General features: G+C 42.0%; 1 protein-coding gene across 9 annotated transcripts in view; it reads left to right on the top strand.

Moving 5' to 3' along the window:
- The window catches only part of LOC130355860 (CYFIP-related Rac1 interactor A-like), a 58,048-nt gene that overhangs the window by 17,914 nt on the left and 19,235 nt on the right, over positions 1–20,899 (top strand). For 6 of the 9 annotated variants that reach the window (XM_056556632.1, XM_056556637.1, XM_056556631.1 and 3 more), the window contains 2 exons: positions 9,419–9,484; positions 10,915–10,995. Coding sequence is in view for 5 of the 9 variants with exons in the window: in XM_056556630.1 (XP_056412605.1) it covers positions 9,419–9,484; positions 10,915–10,995 (147 nt within the window). In the remaining 4 variants the exon portion in view is untranslated. Of the gene's footprint in view, positions 1–9,418; positions 9,485–10,644; positions 10,772–10,914; positions 10,996–20,899 lie in introns of all 9 variants that reach the window. The other 3 variants (XM_056556635.1, XM_056556633.1, XM_056556638.1) reach the window with 1 other exon arrangement.

Genomic DNA, 20,899 nt, shown 5'->3' with positions numbered 1-20,899 from the left:
ATCAGCTGAGCAAAATATGCAGCAGATCCTGTACATGTGAATTACCCATAAGTGGTTAATGATAAATAAACAAGCAGTGTGTTCACATGTTGTCGCCCCAGTGGGGTCACTTTCCCTCCTTCAGTGTCCACAGGTCACCAACAGGTCACATTACCAGAACAATTTTTTGAAAAATTGCGGCCAAAATGGTGCGGTATTACCGCGATTTAAAAAAAATCGCGGTTAAACCGCACCATTTTTGCCGCCATTTTTTCTGGTAATGTGACCTGTTGGTGACCTGTGGACACTGGAGGAGGGAAAGGGACCCCACTGGGCTGCTACTTTACACATCACCCAGCCCCAGGTTATACTGCTAGTCAGGAGGGAGAGAGGCAGCACACAGGGACATCACTCACCTCACATGAAGCGGCCGCTCTGTGCTCCTGGGAGGCCTGTCAGCTCTCGCCCTCTGTCCTCTTCCTGTGCTGGGGGCGGAGCCATCAATCAGTTACCCTTCATTCCTGCACTGCTGCCTGTCTCTGCTAATGATACGCAGAGCAGGAGCAGTGCAGGGATATTTACATAGAAAATAACATCAGGGAAAGTAGCGCTTGTCTGGTTGGGGATCCGGGACAAGTGTTTTGGATCCTCAGCAGCTGCAGCGGGCCCTTTACCCGGCCGGGCCCTCGGACCACGTCCGAATGGACCGGCTGGTCAGTCCGCCCCTGCTATGGATAACAACTTATCATGCCAGGATCTAATCTCCTGGACAGCAGTCCCAAAGTGAAGGATAACATGGAAGTATAATACAGACTTGGGGAGAGATTTATTAAAACCTATGCAGAGGGAAAAGTGGACCAGTTGCCCATAGCAACCTATCAGATTTCTTCGTTTTTCAGAGTTTTATTTTATTTTTTTTAAATTGTTGCTGTGGGCATCTGGTCAGCATTTTCTCTGTACAGGTTTTGATAAATCACCCCCTTTGTTCTCAAGAACATCAGTGAGCTTTCTTGTTGTCAGAAGATCCTGTGACATTTACATGACCATTTTTATTACCGCATTTATAAATATATAGTATACACTATACTATATAAATTTATAAATATATAGTATACACTATAGATATAAAAGTGGTACTTCAGTGGAAAACTATTTTTTTTTTCAAATAAACTGGCACCAGAAACAGATTTGTTAATTACATCTATTTAAAAATCTTAAACCTTCCAGTACTTATCAGCTACTACAAAGGAAGTTAAGTAGTTCTTTCCAGTCTGATCACAGTGCTCCCTGCTGACACCTCTGTCCATGTCAGGAACTGTCCAGAGCAGGATAGGTTTACTATAGGGATTCCTGCTCCAGACAGTTCCTGACATGGACAGAGGTGTCAGCAGAGAGCACTGTGGTCAGTATACAGTATACAGCAGCTGATAAGTACTGGATGGATTAAGATTTTTTTAATAGAAGTAATTTACAAATGTTTAACTTTCTGGTACCAATTGATTTAAAAAAAAAAATGTTTTCCACCAGAGCACCCCTTTAAAGGGGTACTCCGGTGCTTAGACATCTTATCCCCTATCCAAAGGATAGGGGATAAGATGCCTGATCGTGGGAGTCCCGCCGCTGGGGACCCCCGGGATCTTGCACGCGGCACCCCATTTGTATTTAGTTCCCCGGAGCGTGTTCGCTCCGGGTCTGATTACCGACGACCACACGGCCGGCGGCGTGTGACATCACGCCTCCGCCCCCGTGTGACGTCACGCTCCGCCCCTCAATGCAAGCCTACGGAAGGAGGTGTGACAGCTATCATGCCCCCTCCCGTAGGCTTGCATTGAGGGGCGGAGCGTGACGTCACACGGGGGCGGAGGCGTGATGTCACACGCCGCCGGCCGTGTGGTCGTCGGTAATCAGACCCGGAGCAAACACGCTCCGGGACTGATTACAAATGGGGTGCCGCATGCAAGATCCCAGGGGTCCCCAGTGGCGGGACTCCCGCAATCAGGCATCTTATCCCCTATCCTTTGGATAGGGGATAAGATGTTTAAGCACCGGAGTACCCCTTTAATATCTATACATAAGCTGACATAGTCATAAAGAAACTATGTACAGTATATATCTGGGGAGGCTTATGTTTCCATGTTGGCAATAACAAGGTTCTATTTGCACACCATCTTAATGCATTAATGCCATTTTATTAAGCATTTCACATGTTGCTTAGACATGTCAAAAGTTAAGATTGGACAGGGTCTAAGTGCTAAGACCCCCTCCAGTCATTCGACATAGCCGGTTGAAGTTCTTAACACCCTTACTGGGTGTGGTTTAAAGGGGTTATCCACCATAAGGTGATTTTAGTACATACCTGGCAGACAGTAATGGACATGCTTAGGAAGGATCCGTGCTTGTCTTGGGTTAAATGGCTATGCTGTCAGATTACCATAACACTGTGGCTAGCTTTCTGTGAACTTGTATTTCCTGTTTTCAGTTTTCTTTTTGCCTGCAAATCCCATGATACCATTTCCATCCTTCCCACACATCAGCTACCCCACCCATTGAAACATAAATGAGCTGCAGACCTGTGGTCTTCAATCAGGATGCCTACAGCTGTTGTATTAGTTGATCCCTCCACCCATTGAAGCAGACAGGCTTACTGTCATCAGCTGACTAGTGAGTCAATTCTCGACCGAATTGCAAGCTGGGAAAAATCTGAGACAGCAGTCATTTTGTATGCTGTTAAAAAATATTGGGGTGACAATCACATAAGAATTGTGAGAAAACCGTCACACACAGTTAAAGTCACTATATTATGAACTACACTAACTTTACAGCCCCTGTAGCATAGTCAAATAAAAAAAATTCCCGGAATACCCCCTTTGAATTTAACCATGGCAATCATTTGCATGTAGTGTGCGTGACTTTTCTCCAGGTATTCCTGTTTCTTCCCACACTCTATTACATACTTATAGGTTAATTCAGAATTTAGATTGTAAGCCCCATTGGGGTAGTGAGTAGTTACAACCAGTTTTGTAAAATGCTGTCGAATATGTCAGCACCATAAAAATAAGTACATTATTATCTTACACCAGCCCTAAGTTACAGCTTGTATTTCAAAATTGATGGTTGTATATGACTTATAGAAACCTGTTCAGGTCAGTAATAACAAACCTGGCAATGAGGAATAGTAAACAAAGGGCAGGGTAGCAATAGCACTATCATGGTGACATAGAGCAGCGCTCCATTGCCCTATTGCAAAACAATTTCCACAGCATATGTAAAAAAATATATATATAAAAAAATGTAAGTGTATATACACATTGACAAAAAATATTAATGCACCAAGAAAGAGATGTTGGAACCAAAATGTTATATGTGTGAATGCAATATTAAGAAATGTTAGTGTTGACAATATTAGCGAAATATGATACTTTTATTGGGGGTAAGTGTACTTTTGACTAGAGGCTTTAGTACTCTGTTAGTACTTCCTCTGGACCATCCCCCCCCCCCCCTCTGCCTCCTGTTCCATTTCATTCCCCCCTCTGATCCCACTATGTCATTTTATTCCCCACTCTGATACCTCCTCTAAGACCCCTGTATTATTTTATTTCCCCTCTGATGCCACCTGTGCCATTTCCCCCCCCCTCTGATGCCGCCTGTGCCATTTTTTGCTCCTCTGATGCCACCTGTGCCATTTTTCTCCTCTGATGCCACCTGTGCCATTTTTCTCCTCTGATGCCACCTGTGCCATTTTATTCCCTCCTCAGATGCCTCATGTGCCATTTTATTCCCCCTCTTATGTCCCCCTGGGCCCCCCCTGATGCCACTGTGTCATTTTATTTCCCCCCTCTGATTCCCCCTGTGCCATTTTATTCCCCCTCGGATGCCACCTGTGCCACCCCCCCCCCCCCCCCCCCCCCCGATGCCGCCTGTACCATTTTTTTCTCCTCTGATGCAACCTGTGCCATTTTATTCCCCCTCTGATGCCCCTGTGCTATTTCATTCACCCCTCTGATGACCATGTGCCATTTTATTACCCCCTTTGCCTTTTAATTCCCCCCTCTGATTCCCCCTGTGCAATTCTATTTCCCCTCTGACCCCCCCCTGTGTCATTTAATTCCCCCTCTGATGCCCCCTGTGCCATTTTATTCCAGCCTCTGAACCCCCTTCACCCCCTCAGCCACATCATTCATTAAAGGGGTTATCCAGGGAAAAAAACAATTATTTATGAACTGGCTCCAGAAAGTTAAACAGAGTTGTAAATTACTTCTATTACAAATCTTAATCCTTTCAGTACTTATGAGCTGCTGAAGTTGAGTTGTTCTTTTCTGTCTAAGTGCTCTCTGATGACACGTGTCTCTGGAACTGTCCAGAGTAGAAGCAAATCCCCATAGCAAACCTCTTCTACTCTGCAGTTCCCGAGACAAGCAGAGATGTCAGCAGAGAGCACTGTTGCCAGCAAGAAAAGAACAACTCAACTTCAGCAGCTGATAATTATTGGAAGGATTAAGATTTTTTAATAGAAGTAATTTACAACTCTCTTTAACTTTCTGGAGCCAGTTGATATATAAAAAAAAATTTTTTCCTGCAAAATCTCTTTAACTAAACCGAACTGTGTATCACTGCACTCTAAAAAATAGGGCATTATTATATTCTTTAAAACTATCTGACAGTAGATATATAACATTTCCTGAAAGTAGAATATATAACATTTCCTGAAATGAACAGTTGTATATGAAATTGTCTTATTTTCTCTTAAATGTACCAGAATTTTCAAAGGGTATACATTACAGAGTTGCAATTCATGTTTTCGAATAAGAAAGGGAGAAGTCACTGTAGACTTCTTGTATAAAAAGGAGAAGTGAGAGTAGTGAATAAAGAAGGCATTGGTCCTGCCTAGGCCACTTCCACTGTGTTGCTACAGCCCTGTGGCATGCAAAGAAGTGTACCTAAAAATAGGGACTACTGTCTATAGAGCAGGGAAAGAGATTATTTCTTTTTAATCCAATTTTCTAGATTACAATTTGATAACTTAACTTGATAAATTGTATCAATTCAGTATAATCCGGCTCACAAGCCAATACCCAGAACTTCCTGAACTGTATAGGCAACTAGAAATAAGCCAGTCCAAAATTCGACAGTTTGCTCCCGACTGGGATACATAATCTTAATAACAAAGGCAAAGGAAGGAGAAAACAAACAAAAATTAGGATGGAAAGGGGCGAGATCAGTGGAAAGGTAATATTAGTATTATGCTAATTCCGGAAAGTGGAAGCAAGTTTTGTACAGTCGGTTATGAACAGTGTTTATAAGGTATTTCATATCATCACCTACTGAACTCGAGCACACCACTGTACAAGGCTAGAGACAGTCTATCCGGTATCCTGGTGCAGTCTTCACTGATTTCTTGTAAAAGGATATGCAAAGTAGCTCTTTCCCAGAAAGATAAGAGCTTTCTCTCTCTGGTGCCGCCTATAAGAGGTAGCATTCAATGTAGGTACAGTAGCAGGGAAAAAGTAGGTAAAGAAGGTAGTGTATAGTTAGGAAATACAGAGGTAAATTGTTACACATGGGGCAAGAGGACACCATGGGACATTCCTAGATTACGTGTAGCAACTATCCCATCTTAGAGCCAATCTAGATGGTTCTACATGTCAGGGTGAAGGTCTCATCTTTTTTTGTTCACTTTTTTTAGGGTTGTAAACCCAGATTATCTGATTTAGATCTTCTGTGTAGGCCCGAGGATCAGGGTTAGTGCTGCCTCACCCTATCATGTCAATGTTCCCCAGAGCAAGTGATTCTTCTATAAGGCTTTGTATATATTCATACCTGGCAGTTCTTAGTGCAGTGGTTCTTATTGTGCGCTCCTGAGGTAAGCTCAGGTAAACTGAATACTATGCCGTAACAACCGCTGCCTGTCCTTTATGTGTCAATACACCCTAGGTGTCATCTGCAATCCACTAATCATGCATGGAGAGCAATAACAATAAATAATGCAGTGATTTCACAGTCTGGCAAGCCATCTTTACATGTATACAGTTCGGAGTAAGAGAAATCAAGCTACCTACATTGGAAAAGAGTTACAATACACAATCGACTGAAGACAAATAGAAATGGTTTTTGCATTATTTTTTTTGCCCTAGTATATCTTAAAGGGAATCTGTCATCAGTATCATCAGCATTAATCTGTTGGTGCAGGCTTTTAGTGGTGTTTACCTTTTCATCAGTTTCTCACTACTGAAACTGCTAAAACTCTCCTTATTGCTTTGATTCACTCCCGCCTCGACTACTGTAACTCTTTACTAATAGGCCTTCCTTTCTCCAAACTCTCTCCTCTCCAGTCCATCCTTAATGCCGCATCCAGACTCATCTTCCTCTTCAGCCGCTACACCGATGCCTCCTCCCTGTGCCAGTCACTACACTGGTTACCAATTCAGTCCAGAATACAGTACAAAATCCTCAGTCTCACACACAAAGCTCTCCACAATGCTGCACCTCCCTACATCTCCTCTCTCATCTCCGTCTACCATCCTACACGTTCTCTCCGATCTGCTAATGACCTCACACTAACATCTTCTATAATCCGAACTTCTCACTCCCGTCTCCAAGACTTCACTCGTGCTGCATCGGTTCTCTGGAATGCTATCCCTCAATCCCTCAGACTCAACAACAACATCCATAGTTTCAAACGTGGCCTAAAAACACATCTCTTCAGACAGGCCTATAACAGTCTCTAATTGGCCTTAACATATCCTCAACATGTCCCAAAACATATCCCCAACATATCCACAACATATTCTCAATATATCCCCACACCTCTTGTTTGAATAGTTATTGTGTAATTTTATGTCTGATAATTGTCTTTGTTTGTACCCCATAATTTTAAGTGCTGTGGAATCTGTAGGCGCTATATAAATAAGTAAAATAAAATACCTTTCTGCTCTACATGGCTCAGATATACGCGTTATTCCTAATATGCGAATGAGCTGGCTCAGTGCACTTAGGGTGTGCCCAAACCACAGGTGCACCCTGACGTCTGGCCCGCCTTATGAATGTGCATAACACTTTCCCTGTGAAATCTCTCATGCAAAAGGAGAGATTTCTCCTACTCCCTGCTGTCACAATTACTGTGCATGTGCCGCTTCCAGGTGTACAGGAAAAGCATTATGCTTATTTATAAGGCAGGCCTGGCAGAGGAGGATGTGTGCTGGAAGTCAGCGTGCACATGGGGTTTAGGAACACCCCATGTGCACCAAGCCTGCATAAAAGAAGCACAAGGTGAAGAAAGGTAAACCCCATTTTTATCATGTGGTGATATTGATGACAGATCCCCTTTAACATCAACCACTGAGGTTCGCATAGGCTGCTTTCACACTATAAAAATAGGGGTTAGGGATTTTTTAATGGCCGTTTTTCAAGATTTTTATGATGGACGTGTGGTAGCCTGGTCGGGGTGTAGGGTAGTTGGGGTGTTGCTGTAGTATATGAGGGGTTAATTTAACCCTTGTCACTCGTGACGCCAGGGTGAGGGTTAAAACTCTATCGCCACCCTTCCCAAGAGCGATAGGTGAGTGTAAAATAAATGGATTGTCCACAGCAGTGCTGAACTTAAAACTTGCAGGAACTTTACTGAAGATTTTCTGTACATGCAGTAACGGTAACAGTCCAGATAACAGAGTCTATATAGACAGCACAGCAGTGACTGACAGTTGCTTAGGACCGGAAAGTTCTCTTAAGATTAGGAGGATTGTATTTGCATAGATCTGCTGGATTTAGGGGTTGGATTAGGTCCAGAGGTCTTGCGGAGATAGCGGGGGATTGTAAGAACTATCCGTCTCTAGCCCAGGCCTAGGTCGCAAGGCTTTGGCCTAGTAATTGTCTTGAAAGCTGCGGAGGTCCTACCTCGTCCAGAGTCAGCAACCCAAGAGAGCGACAATATGGCGCAGCTCCCTTATATGGGCAGGGGCTGGCCATTTTGGATTGGTCCACATCAGCTGTCACTCACCGTTACAATGGATTGTGGGTGATCACCTGACTAGAACCACCAAAGGTCTTTTAGCAAACCATAGAGTTCTGTGAACCGTGTCACATGACCTGCAGGTCCTGCGACGCTAAACCAAGTGAGTAATACCATATACATATATTTATATTTATAAATATGAAGTTACTAAGGGGTGATTAGGGGCTAATTAGGGAAGCGAACCCAGACAGTCCTAGGGACTCTAACTTTGGGGACTAATAACTAAGGCACTGTATGAAATACGGTGCCGGGACACGATAGACGTTTATAACGGAAGTATTTTTATAGTGTGAAAGCAGCCTTAAAGGGAATGTATCACCTAGCTATATTTTCAACTCATTAGGGCCAGATACTGAAACATGTTCTATTTTCTTGTTATTATTTTTATTTAACTTTTTTGTACATTATTGTGGGGGCAGCCATCTTGCCTAAGCTGTTTTTAACAGCATTTAGAGATAGGCTAACTGCAAACCCCATGGACATCATAGGCAACAATTAAAAGGAGCTATCCCATTAAATTAATGGGAAAGGATTCTGAGCGTGCTCTGTGACCTTTACAGAGGTCATACAAAAAGGGAGGGGGCTGATGAGCTCTGAGCTTCAGCTATTGCAGGGATCCTGTCTGATCTATACACTGGTGTCATCACTTTCCAGTAGCCTCCTTATCATCACACACATAAACAGGAAGTCTCAGTTCAGTTTTAAGCCTAGTGATCTATTGGGGGGAGTTGGGTACAGGGCAATGCAGGAGTGGAGGTGGGTTCATCCGACCACTGAGACTCCCTGCTCCCTGTCTGTGTCATCAATAGGGCCCAGAGCCCAAGCTGTGCTTACCTCTTATACCAAGCTGAACATCCAGATTTTGTAGCTATGTAGACTAAAAACTGTACTGCTGCGGGTATTTTATTCTGAGTGAATTATCTCTTTACTGTGTTTGTTTGCCATTTGTGTCTTGTTAACCAAACCCCAAAGCCGTAGCCGATCTATACAAATCCTAAAACTTAACTTTTACTGTGTTACCATTAAAATGTATATTTCCCAGAAAAATAGTTGAAAACTAATGATGGAACAAAACAAGATGTTTGAGATGACCGTATTTTAGGGTTATCACTTCATTAACTGTAGTACACAGCACTGCAGTTGCCGCTATAATGCTTGTATGTTCTGGAAATCACTTAACATGTCACTCTATGTCCAGCCTCTACATGTTTCGCCGCCACAACGGCGTACTCAAGAGGCAATAGTGGCAATGGCTGTGGCCATTTGTGTCTTGTCTATGTTTTTGACTATTAATATGAATGTATACTGATTATTACTTATAATGGCTTCAATTATCATGCCCAGATATCATATGTTATCGTAGCAATGCACAGTTGTAATGCCTAAAACCTATGAAGACATTACCTGACTTAAAATATCTTTAACTTTCAGATCTTCGTGCTAATGAAGTGACTCCGGGAATCTCCTCTCCAGCTGCTGGTCCTAGAGCTGAAGTCGGTGAGAAAGCAACATTAGATAGAAAAGAACAGTTTTTTATTAGATTGTAAGGGGCTATAGCTCACATGCCAACCAAATGAACACCAGTGTATCTCCAAAGTCAGGAGTAGCTTATTGTTAACCATTGGGTTAAGATCACAAGACCGTGCTTCTATTTGGTCAGTACTATGGTACAATATACATGTTAATAGAAGGTATAAGGGTATAAGGTCCAAGCTTAAACGGGTACTCCACTCCCCAGAATTCGGAACATTGAGTTCCGAATGCTGGGTGTGGGCTTCAGGGGTCGCCACGCCCCCTTGCGACATCATGCCCGGACCCCTCAATGCGAGTAATGCGAGTCTATGGGAGGGGGTATGATGGCTGTCACATCCCCTCCCATAGATTTGCAGTGAGGGGTTGGGCGTGACGTCATGAGGGGTGTGGTGACCCCACCCCCCCCCCCACCCAGCGTTTGCAACTAAATGTTCCAAACGAGTGGACTGCCCCTTTAACACTTTTTCCTTAAAGGGGTACTCCCGTGGAAAACTTTTTATTTTTTTTTATTTTTTTTAAATCAACTGGTGCCAGAAAGTTAAACAGATTTGTAAATAACTTCTATTAAAAAATCTTAATCCTTCCAATACATTTTATGGGCTGTATACTACAGAGGAAGTTCTTTTCTTTTTGGATTTCTCTAATGTCATGACCACAGTGCTCTTTGCTGTCCTCTGCTGTCCATTTTAGGAACTGTCCAGAGCAACATATGCTTGCTATGGGGATTTTCTCCTGCTCTGGACAGTTCCAAAAATGGACAGTAGAGGTCAACAGAGAGCACTGTGGTCGTGACATCATAGAAATTCAAAAAGAAAAGCATTTCTTCTGTAGTATATAGCCCATAAAACGTACTGGAAGGATTAAAATTTTTTAATAGAAGTAATTTACAAATCTGTTTAACTTTCTGGCACCAGTTGATTTAAAAAAAAAAAGTTTTCCACAGGAGTACCCCTTTAAATCAAAGAATTGATGTCATAAAGTGAAGTTGCCCTTTAAGCACTGCTTTGCTTGCTAATAGTGTTGAATGAATGAGTGAAATTAGCAACAATTGTAACAGAGAATACAGCAAGATATTTATCAGCATATAGACATGTAGAGTGCTGATCATAGTGTATCTCACACAGGAAGTGTGAAAAATACAAACTGACTCCCAGCTTCCTCCTGCTGCTCAGACATAGACAAAAACAGAAGTGGTAGCACAAAAAGCTGCATTTCCGTGAAGAAATATAAGAGAAACCTACACATCATCATGTAAGCCTTACGGACCTTCACTTTTACATTACATTTCTGTTAGACAGACCTTGCAGGAACAATACAAATCTTAGGACTGATACAGTGGAATGGAATGATTACATGCTTGTGAGTCCTTTTTAACTATTTGTGATCCTTCATAGGTCGACGGGTCATGGGAAATCTCATTAAGGTTCTGGGCAAAGACTTAGAAAATTGTCCACATTTTTTCTTGGATTTTGAAAGTAAGTTGTCTATTCATCTAGATGCTGAATGAGAGATTTTGCTGTGAATACTAGTAGAATGTTTTGGAGGTAAATGGTGTAAGCTCGAGAGGAAGATGAGTGGTGATCAACATGTAGATTTCTGCTTTATATAGTAGAATTACAGTGCTCTGTCTGGGAGTCATGCCTTTATATTCAAAGAAGAGAAGATGTCCAGCGCACACACGTATAGAGGAACTTCTTTTATTCAGTTGCCATAGGATACAGCAGGAACTCAGGTTTCGGCCGGCAGTTTTGAGTATTTTAAAGCATGTCTGTAATTATGTATGCAGGTGTGGAGTGACGTGGGATGGACGTGTCCCATCCGGGACACTCCCACCTTGCATATATAAATGATCTTAGCACAAGTAACCTTTGTATGACTAAGGCCCTGCCGGCCAAAACGCGTCACGTTACCTGAGTACCTGCTGTATCCTATGGCAACTGAATAAAAGAAGTTCCTCTATAAGTGTGCGCTGGACATCGTCTCTTCTTTGCATATTTGTGGACAAGTCCTAGTCCTGTCCGTGCGCACGCTTTGGGGTAAGCTGGATATACCTGACCATGCCGTAATATTGTATCACAAATTCCAACTGCATCTGAGACTTGTAGTATCAATTGTTCTTACTGCTATAATTTAATATAGATAAGATGCAATAGTGCTTTCAGAGTATTACATAGTTACATCGTACAGTTGAAAATGTCCACTATGTTCAGCCAAGAACGCAGTTAAAAATCAGAGACGCGTTATTTATTATTATTCTTGTAACTGATTTTAATCCTGCACTTTATTATAGGTCTACTTCTGCATTCATATCCAAAACTTCTCTATTCTGCTGGTTTCCTTTGGAAACAGTGTTTTATACTCACTGTCAGACTTGTGACTTAACTAACAGCATAGCCCTAAGGGTGAAAACACAGTCAGGTTGCTTTGCAGTTTCCAATACTGCTATGAACTTCTTCCATTACTTACTATTGGAGACTGACTCGATGCAGTTACAAACCACAATGCAACTGCAACCCAACCTGATGGCGTGATTTCACCCTAACTGTGTTACTGTCACCTGAGCCACTGTAGTGCACTACTCTTGGGTGACAGGAAACCAACATCATTTTGAATTTAGCTTTTGACATAAATGGAGAAAGCATGTAAAACAGAACAAACACAAAACAAGCAATTTATAGGCCCACTATTACTATGCGGTTTCTGGCACTTTTTGCCAAACAAGGCTTTTGACAATGTTACATTAATTACAACTTTTATTAACACAAATACCGTATATACTCGAGTATAAGCCGAGTTTTTCAGCACGATTTTTTGTGCTGAAAACGCCCCCCTCAGCTTATACTCTTTAGTTTTCTACTCACCTCCCCTCGGTGGGAAGGAAGGGTGAGCTGATCCAGGCCATCTATGCTGCAGGGACCGTCCGGTGGGGAGGGTTAGTCGTTCCGGGCTGTCCATTTTCACCGGGGGGGGGTGGGGCCTCTTCTCCGCTCCGGGCCCGGTCCCGGACTAGTGACTTTGCCTTGACGACGACACACGAGGACGTTCATGCGCGTCCCTGTGGGTCGTCATCAAGGTAACGTCACTAGTCCGGGGCAGGCCCGGAGCGCGGAGAAGAGGGCCCCCCCCTGGTGAAAATGGACAGCCCGGAACGACTAACCGTCCCCACCGGACGGTCCCTGCAGCATAGATGGCCCGGATCAGCTCACCCTTCCTTCCCACCGAGGGAAGGTGAGTAGAAAACTAAAGGGGGTTTCTAGATGATGACGAAGGCCACAGTGGTCTTCAACCTGCGGACCTCCAGATGTTTCAAAACTACAACGCCCAGCATGCCCGGACAGCCGATGGCTGTCCGGGCATGCTGGGAGTTGTAGTTTTGCAACATCTGAAGGTCTGCAGGTTGAAGACCACTGGATTGACAGGCGGTGATGATGAAGAGGGGGTGTGGGATGATGAAGGGGGGGATGATGACAGGCGGTGATGATGAAGCCCCCCTTCATGACAGGCTAATGATGAAGGGGGGGATGATGACAGGGTGATGATGACGGGGGTGTTAATGATGGGGGTCTGGATGATGACATTGGGGGATGATGTATTTCCCACCCTAGGCTTATAGTCAAGTCAATAACTTTTTCTGGGTTTTTGGGGTGAAATTAGGGGCCTTGGCTTATATTCGGGTCGGCTTATACTCAAGTATATACGGTACCAAGAAAAAATTTTTATTCCCTATCCACAGAATAGGGTATAAGCATCTGACCAGGATTCAGAACACTGGGACCCCCTGCGATCTCTAGAACGGGGCCCGGCTCTCTCTGCTGTATGGAGCAGTAGACTGTATGCGCCATCCACTGCACTGTCTACACTGGAGATACCGGAGTGCTGCATTGGGTTTTCTCCATCGCTCCCATAGTATGATGCACTACAGTCTACCGTTTTATACTGCTAAAAGAGCCTAAGTGCCATTCTGGAGATGGCCCCAAATGCTGTGGATAGAGCAGAAGTTATTTTTGGGTTAACAACTCTTTTAACATATTATATTGAATTTAACTGTGAAGTGGGGTAGATTGTTGCCGACATGTGTTTTTCTTGTAAGGATAGAAGCAGTAATATAATATAAGTGGCATAACAAAAGGTTAAAAGCAAATAAAATAATCTGCAGAGTATTTCATTGTAAATAGTGTATGGTCGATAAAGTAAAACAGAACTGCAGAAGTGCAGATGTGTTTATACAGTAGAGTAGGGACGAGTGACTTTTGTGATAACCCTCATAGATACAGTTGTAAAAGGAGAAGGAATAGTATGAATTATGAGCAGGAAGTGTGAACAGTTACTGGGGGGAAAAAAAGGAACCATAAATTGACGACGATCAGTAGGAAAAGGGAATGAACAACAAATACGGTCACATTGTAAAAAAAAACTACAGAGATCTCAACTGTGTCATGGTGAAAGACCAACAAGAGGAAGTATTCGGGGAACAATCGCACACTGAGGTGTTATTGTTTAAAGGTTTTAGAGTTTTAACCCTTGCCACAGCATCCAGTTTTGGCCTTTATGATGGTAATTTTTTATTTTTTTCATCCCCACTTTCCGAGGTCCATAATTTTTAATATTTTTCCAACCGTGTAGCCATATGAAAGCTTGTTTTTTTGTAGAATAAGTTGCATTTTTCAGTGGCACCCATTTTGGGCTTCATATAACTTATAACATTTTATGAACTCTTCCTTGGGGGAATGGAATTTTGCATTGTTTACCCTGTTACATAATGAACATATTGGACAAAAACTGTCTGGTTTTCCCATAGCAACCAATCACAGCTCAACTTTTATTTTACCAGAGCTCGATATGATATGAAAGCTGATCTGTGATTGGTTGCTATGGAAAAACCAGATAGTTTTTGTCCTTAAATTGATTGATAAATGTGGACCATAATCTTTATTCTTCAGGTCCGTAAAATTGCTGCAATACCAGATTTATATAGTTTTCTGTTTTATTACTTTTTAACAAATGGAAAAAAAATGTTATTGTGTAAATTTGTGTTCTTTGCAGTTATAGCCATGGTCATATTTGTCATTAGGGACCCATGGGACTGTGCCTAGGGCAGCATGATAAATGATAAATACTTTTTATGCTGTGGCCTGAAGAATACAAAATCAAATTTGCCCCTTTTGGTGAATCCACATGGGTCAGAACTGCTGCAAATTTTTTCTGCAGCTGAAGTTTGCTCACAATGTAGTAGATTGTATATTATTATTGTATTTTTTTTCTTTTTTTTTTTATCAATTACCGTATTTTTCGCCGTATAAGACGCACTTTTTCTTCCCCAAAACTGGGGGGAAAAAGTCGGTGCGTCTTATACGGCGAATACACCCCTATCGCGGTGGTCCCTGCGGCCATCAACGGCCGGGACCCGCGGCTAATACAGGACATCACCGATCGTGGTGATGCCCTGTATTAACCCTTCAGACGCGGTGATCAAAGCTGACCGCCGCGTCTGAAGGGAAAGTGACACTAACCCGGCTGTTCAGTCGGACTGTTCGGGACCGCTGCGATTTCACCGCGGCGGTCCTGAACAGCCCGACTGAATAGCCGGGTTAGTGCTTACAGGACACGGGGAGGGACCTTACCTGCCTCCTCGGTCTCTTCTCCGTTCAGGGATCCCCTGTATGGCCGGCGCTCTCCTTCCTCGTCATCACGTCGTCGCGTACATGCGTCAGCGTTCGTAACGACGTGTTGGCGGCGACGGAGAGCGAGGATACCCGGCCGGCAGCAGAGACGTTCCGGAGCGACGGGGACACGGCGACAGTGATGGAGTGACATCCAGGGCAGCGGTGACGGGTCCGGAGCGGCGGGGACACGTGAGTATTACCTCCTATGCAGTGGTCTTCAATCTGCGGACTTCCAGATGTTGCAAAACTACAACTCCCAGCATGCCCGGACATCCGTTGGCTGTCCAGGCATGCTGGGAGTTGTAGTTTTGCAACATCTGGAGGTCCGCAGGTTGAAGACCACTATTGGGTTCAAAATCTTTAATTTTTTAGATTTTGTACCTAAAAATTGGGTGCGTCCTATACGCCGGTGCGTCCTATAGGGCGAAAAATACGGTATAGATTACAGCCTGGTAAACTCTTTGAATAAAGGCTTGAGTTCAAGTACTGTATTCATTTTATAGAAATGTCACATGGCTTGTTGGGTATTACAAGTTCGACAACTTTGTTTGAAAGAAAATGGTTCTAAATGTAAAAAAATATGAGTATAAGACAAATCTTTACATATACAGTGGATAGAAAAATTCGACACATCATATTAAAATGCCAGGTTTCTGTGATGTTAAAGAATGAGACAAAGATAAATCAGGTCAGATCTTTTTCCACCTTTAATGTGACCTATAATGGGAACAATTTAATAGCAAAAAAAAATTTAAGTCTTTGAGGGAGAAAATAAAAAAATAACTATAGCCTGGTTACATAAGTGTGCACACCCCTATACAACTGAGGATGTGCCTGTGTTCAAAATTAACCAATTACATTCAAACTCATGTTGAATAGAAGTCATTACACACCTGACATCATTTAAAGTGACTCTAAATAATTAGAAATAAAGTTCAGCTGTTCTAGTAGGATTTTTCTGACATTTGCTCAGTTGCATCTTCAGATGGATCTAGGGCCCTAGGGTGGAGGGAATTATGAACATTTTTAAATACCAGACAATTTTAGTCTAAAACCTTCAAGTATCTGTTAGGCTAGGATTCCACTTGGTTTTAGGATCTAGTAGGGATGGGGAAAAAAATTATTTTTATAATGAACTTGTGATGTCACGATACTCCGGCCTCGTGGTCGTGAGTCTTCAGACACGGAGCAATCATTGCTTTGTGCAGCTGAGACAGATGGGTGCTGCATGAGAGATTGCGGGGGTCCCCAGTGGTGGGACCCCGTGATCAGACATATTATTCTTTATCCTTTGGATAAGGGATAAGATGTCTTAGGGCCGGAGTACCCCTTTAAAGGGGTATTCCAGATTTTTTTTTATTTGACTATGCTACAGGGACTGTAAAGTTGATAAGTGTGGTTCATAATATAATGTCTGTACCTGTGTGTCACGGTGGCCTCCCAATATTTATTTTTAACAGCATACAAAATTACTCAGGTCCCAGGTTTTCCCAGGTTGCAGTGGGGCCAAGACATGACATCACTAGTCAGGTGTTCAGAGGGAGCCTGTCTGCTTAAATGGGTGGAGTGACCACTGGGTGGGAGAGAGATCGTTCTGCAAGAATGGTAGTTTTGGAACAACTGGTGGCACCTTGATTAGAAAACACTGGTCTTTTGAATGGAATACAGCTCATTTGTGTTTTAATGGCTGACATTTATCATTGTCTTTAGACAGTTTTTTGTGTCTAGAAAAGGTGCAAAAAAGGCCTTTTGGTTTACACATTTCTGCAGATTTTGAGTTGCAATCCACTAATTTTGGCAATACACATGATATGGAAGGGTTTTATCAACTGCGCCTTTTTGTGAAAAAGCACAAAAAAGGCGCAAAGCCACTGAAAAGTCTCTAAAACTACACCAGCCCAGACTTAGCTTAGCTTTTTTGTGTATGTGAAGAGTGAAATTTCAGAAAATGTGACCTGCACAAAATTTATCAAATGTTCTGTGACCATTTAATACATTTGGTGCTCCTGCACATTACCAGCACACAAAAAAGTGTAGAAAAATGCTTCACTTACACCTACAATGATAAATGCCAGCCATTGAGTTTTATATATATATATATATATATATATATATATATATATATATATATATATATATATACATATATATTGAGCCTAAAGCAATAAAGACTATAGTAATTGAGGTTTGGTGCTTTTTCTGCTTTTGATTCTGGACTATATGAATCTGTAAGGAATACCTTTTGGGCCGTTTTGGGTTGTCGTATTTTCCAGGACACCGGTGGCAGATAGCATTTACATAGGACCTGTCGCCAACCCTCCAAAAAATTGAGATTGCATTATTATTAAATACCTCAGTGTACCCTGATCATACACTTTTTTACAGTTTCTAGATACGCCTTCTATTCAAAATATTTATGGATTTATAGTCTGACAATTCTGGGAATCAGTCAGTTGGGCGTGAACTTAATTTTAATGGGAGTAAATATCACGTGATGGGCAGGATTATACAGTCAGGGGGTGTATTAGGCATACATGGCCCTCAATGTACAACATTCACACCCCTGACTGTATAATCCCACCCTTCACTTGATATTCACTCCTATTTTTAAAATTAAGGTCACGCCTGATCCCCTGAGTTATCAGCCAAAATATAAACCCTCACATCTCAGAAACCAAAGGGCATATCAAGAAACTTTGGAAAGGTTTGCGATCAGGGCACCGTAAGCTATTTGAGGACAGTAAAATCGCTATTTTTTCAGATGTCCGTCAGATTAATACATTACCTCTTAGTAGATTTTTCTTTTAGTCTAGTAGGAATGCTATATGAGGTAATTGTCGCAGATTTTACAGGCAGGTTTTAAGATGAAGCCCATTGCCATTAATAATGTCATATTTTCTAAAAGGCATAGACCTTTTTATACATTTATCTCATCTGTGGCAGTCCCCGAACCCCAGATTGAATCCATGACAGAAAATGTGTTTATACTTTAAAGGGCTATCCAGCAAATAATTTTTTTTTTTATTATATATCAACTTTAGAAAGTTAAACAGATTTGGAAATTACTTCTATTAAAAAATCTTAATCCTTTCAGTACTTATGAACGCTGAAGTTGAGTTGTTCTTTTCTGTCTAAGTGCTCTCTGATGACACCCGTCTCGGGAACTGTGCAGATTAGAAGCAAATCCCCATAGCAAACCTCTGCTACTCTGTGCAGTTCCCGAGACAAGCAGAGATGTCAGCAGAAAGCACTGTTGTCAGACAGAAAAGAACAACTCAACTTCAGCAGCTGATAATTATTAGAAGGATTAAGATTTTTAATAGAAGTAATTTACAAACCTGTTTAACTTTCTGGAGCCAAATGATATATAAAATAATTTTTTCTGGAATTCCCCTTTAAGCGCTTGTTTATTGGAGGCTGTGCCCACTCCTGCTAAGCACTGCCCACTTTGTTAAAAGTGGTGAACATAGGGTATATTATGGAAAAGTTGTTAGTTTTTGTGCAATAAGCTTTTTTTTTTTTTTTTTTTACAAACTGTGACTTTTGTACAGCAGAAAACTGGCATACAGGCCATACTAAAGTTTGCATTTAAATGTAAAATAAGCTGTAAATATGTATCAAGGCTGGTGTACTTCGTGGACTACATTGAAAAATCAGATATGTTCAGAGCAACTAGAAAACCTCTCTACCTTTTACAAACAAAAGCAAAAAAAATTAAAACGTTGCCTTTGTCATTCCAGACACTATGAAATTTGCAAATACAACATTTAGAAACCATTTAAAAAAGGTGGTAAATTCTACCAATAATGTTTTAGATTGCTATCTTACACATTCACATTCTTGACAATACCAAGCGGGTAGATGCAGAGGAGCAGCCTCGCAGCGACAGACTGTTTCCTGCGCCCCAAACACACTTCCTCGGGCTGCTGATCAGCAGCCCGAGGAAGTGCGTTTGGGGCGCAGGAAACAGTCTGTCGCTGCGAGGCTGCTCCTCTGCATCTACCCGCTGTACCCTGCTTTTATGGATACCGAATAAAGATTTCGACTGCCAAGAGTACCTGAGTGAGTGCATCCATTTTTTCCTTTTGAATTGCATACTATCTGTCGCTTATCCAGGAGTGCACCCTCAACATAGCCCCACTGGTTTGGTTGCTGGACTAGTCAGTCCGAGACGGGATATAGGTGAACAGCAGTGCCGAAATCACCTTTGTCTTGCTTTGCATTTGACATACAAAAGTCTTGCTATGTCTGGCAATGGACCAAAGGGATCATTGCAGGGCAAGTAACTGAAAACCACTTAGGGTAGTGCCACGTGGGCAATCGGCCGCATGGGGCCAAAAAGTAGCAGCCAAGTCCTGCAGAGTAATGTCAGCAAAATTGTGCAGTCACTGGCCAAGTGGCCTCACCATTATGTCTTATTTGTGGGGGGGTCTCAGGTTTACACCATCACCAATATGACTTTGTATTTCTTAGCTGTGATCCTGCTTTTCAGCTTGACACATACAATATTTATGGTTACAGCTCTGGTTTTGGTTTTGGCACTCTTCGAGATCCTGATCTGTCAATAATAAGAGAGTCTTTACATTTTAGACCTATGTCAAAGTCATAAACCTTTCTTAAATTGCTGGGATCATCATGTTTACCAGCAATTCTTAATAGAACAAAAGAAGCAGAAGCAGCTACTAGTCTTGCATCAGCTTTAAAGGGGTAGTACACTAAAATAATCAAACGGTTTGTTTGGACGCAGTGAACGCTCAACGAAGAAAGATGGAAATACTTTGTCCACACATAAAGTCATATTGTGGCTTTATTGTGTCCCTTCAAAATACTGAGCATGACGTGAATAAAATAGGTTGTGTACAGACTGGTTCCATGCAAAGGCCAACACATCACTGAAAGAGAGTCCATATTTTAGGGCAGGCTGCCACTTGTCTAGATAGAGCTAAACTGTCACCTATACATCTCCTGTGTCACATATCACAAATCACGTTTAACATTTGCAGTGTATAGATAAAACCTGGACAGATATTATGTCTTTTCATGTTAATAAATTTGTGTTATGTTCTCTCGATTAAGAATACTAGGCTATACTTTTTACCCATTCTTTTTTAAACACTCTGTAGGTATGTCCTTAGGTAGGTAGCTCCCTCCTAATATTAAAGGGGTACTCTGGAGGAAAACTTTTTTTTTTTTTTTTTTTTTTTATCAACTGGTGCCAGAAAGTTAAACATATTTTCAAATTACTTCTATTAAAAAAAATCTTAATCCTTCCAGTACTTATTAGCTGCTGAATACTACAGAGGAAATTCTTTTCTTTATGGAACACAGTGCTCTCTGCTGACAACACGAGCACAGTGCTCTCTGCTGACATCTCTGTCCATTTTAGGAACTGTCCATAGCAGCATATGTTTGCTATGGAGATTTTCTCCTACTCTGGACAGTTCTTAAAATGGACAGAGATGTCAGCAGAGAGCACTGTGGTCATGATGTTAGCAGAGAGCTCTGTGTTCCAAAAAGAAAAGAACTTCCTCTGTAATATTCAGCCGCTAATAAGTACTGGAAGGATTAATTTTTTTTAATAGAAGTCATTTACAAATATGTTTAACTTTCTGGCACCAGTTGATAAAAAAAAAAAAAAAAAAAGTTTTCCACCAGAGTACCCCTTTAAGATATGTTCTTAGGTAGTCCCTCCCCAGTAGAAAGGTATGTCCTTAGG

Source organism: Hyla sarda, chromosome 2, assembly GCF_029499605.1.
Source record: "Hyla sarda isolate aHylSar1 chromosome 2, aHylSar1.hap1, whole genome shotgun sequence".
NCBI lineage: Eukaryota > Metazoa > Chordata > Amphibia > Anura > Hylidae > Hyla > Hyla sarda.
Note: the sequence above shows the minus strand (reverse complement) of the source record. Positions and strands in the feature narration are given on the sequence as shown.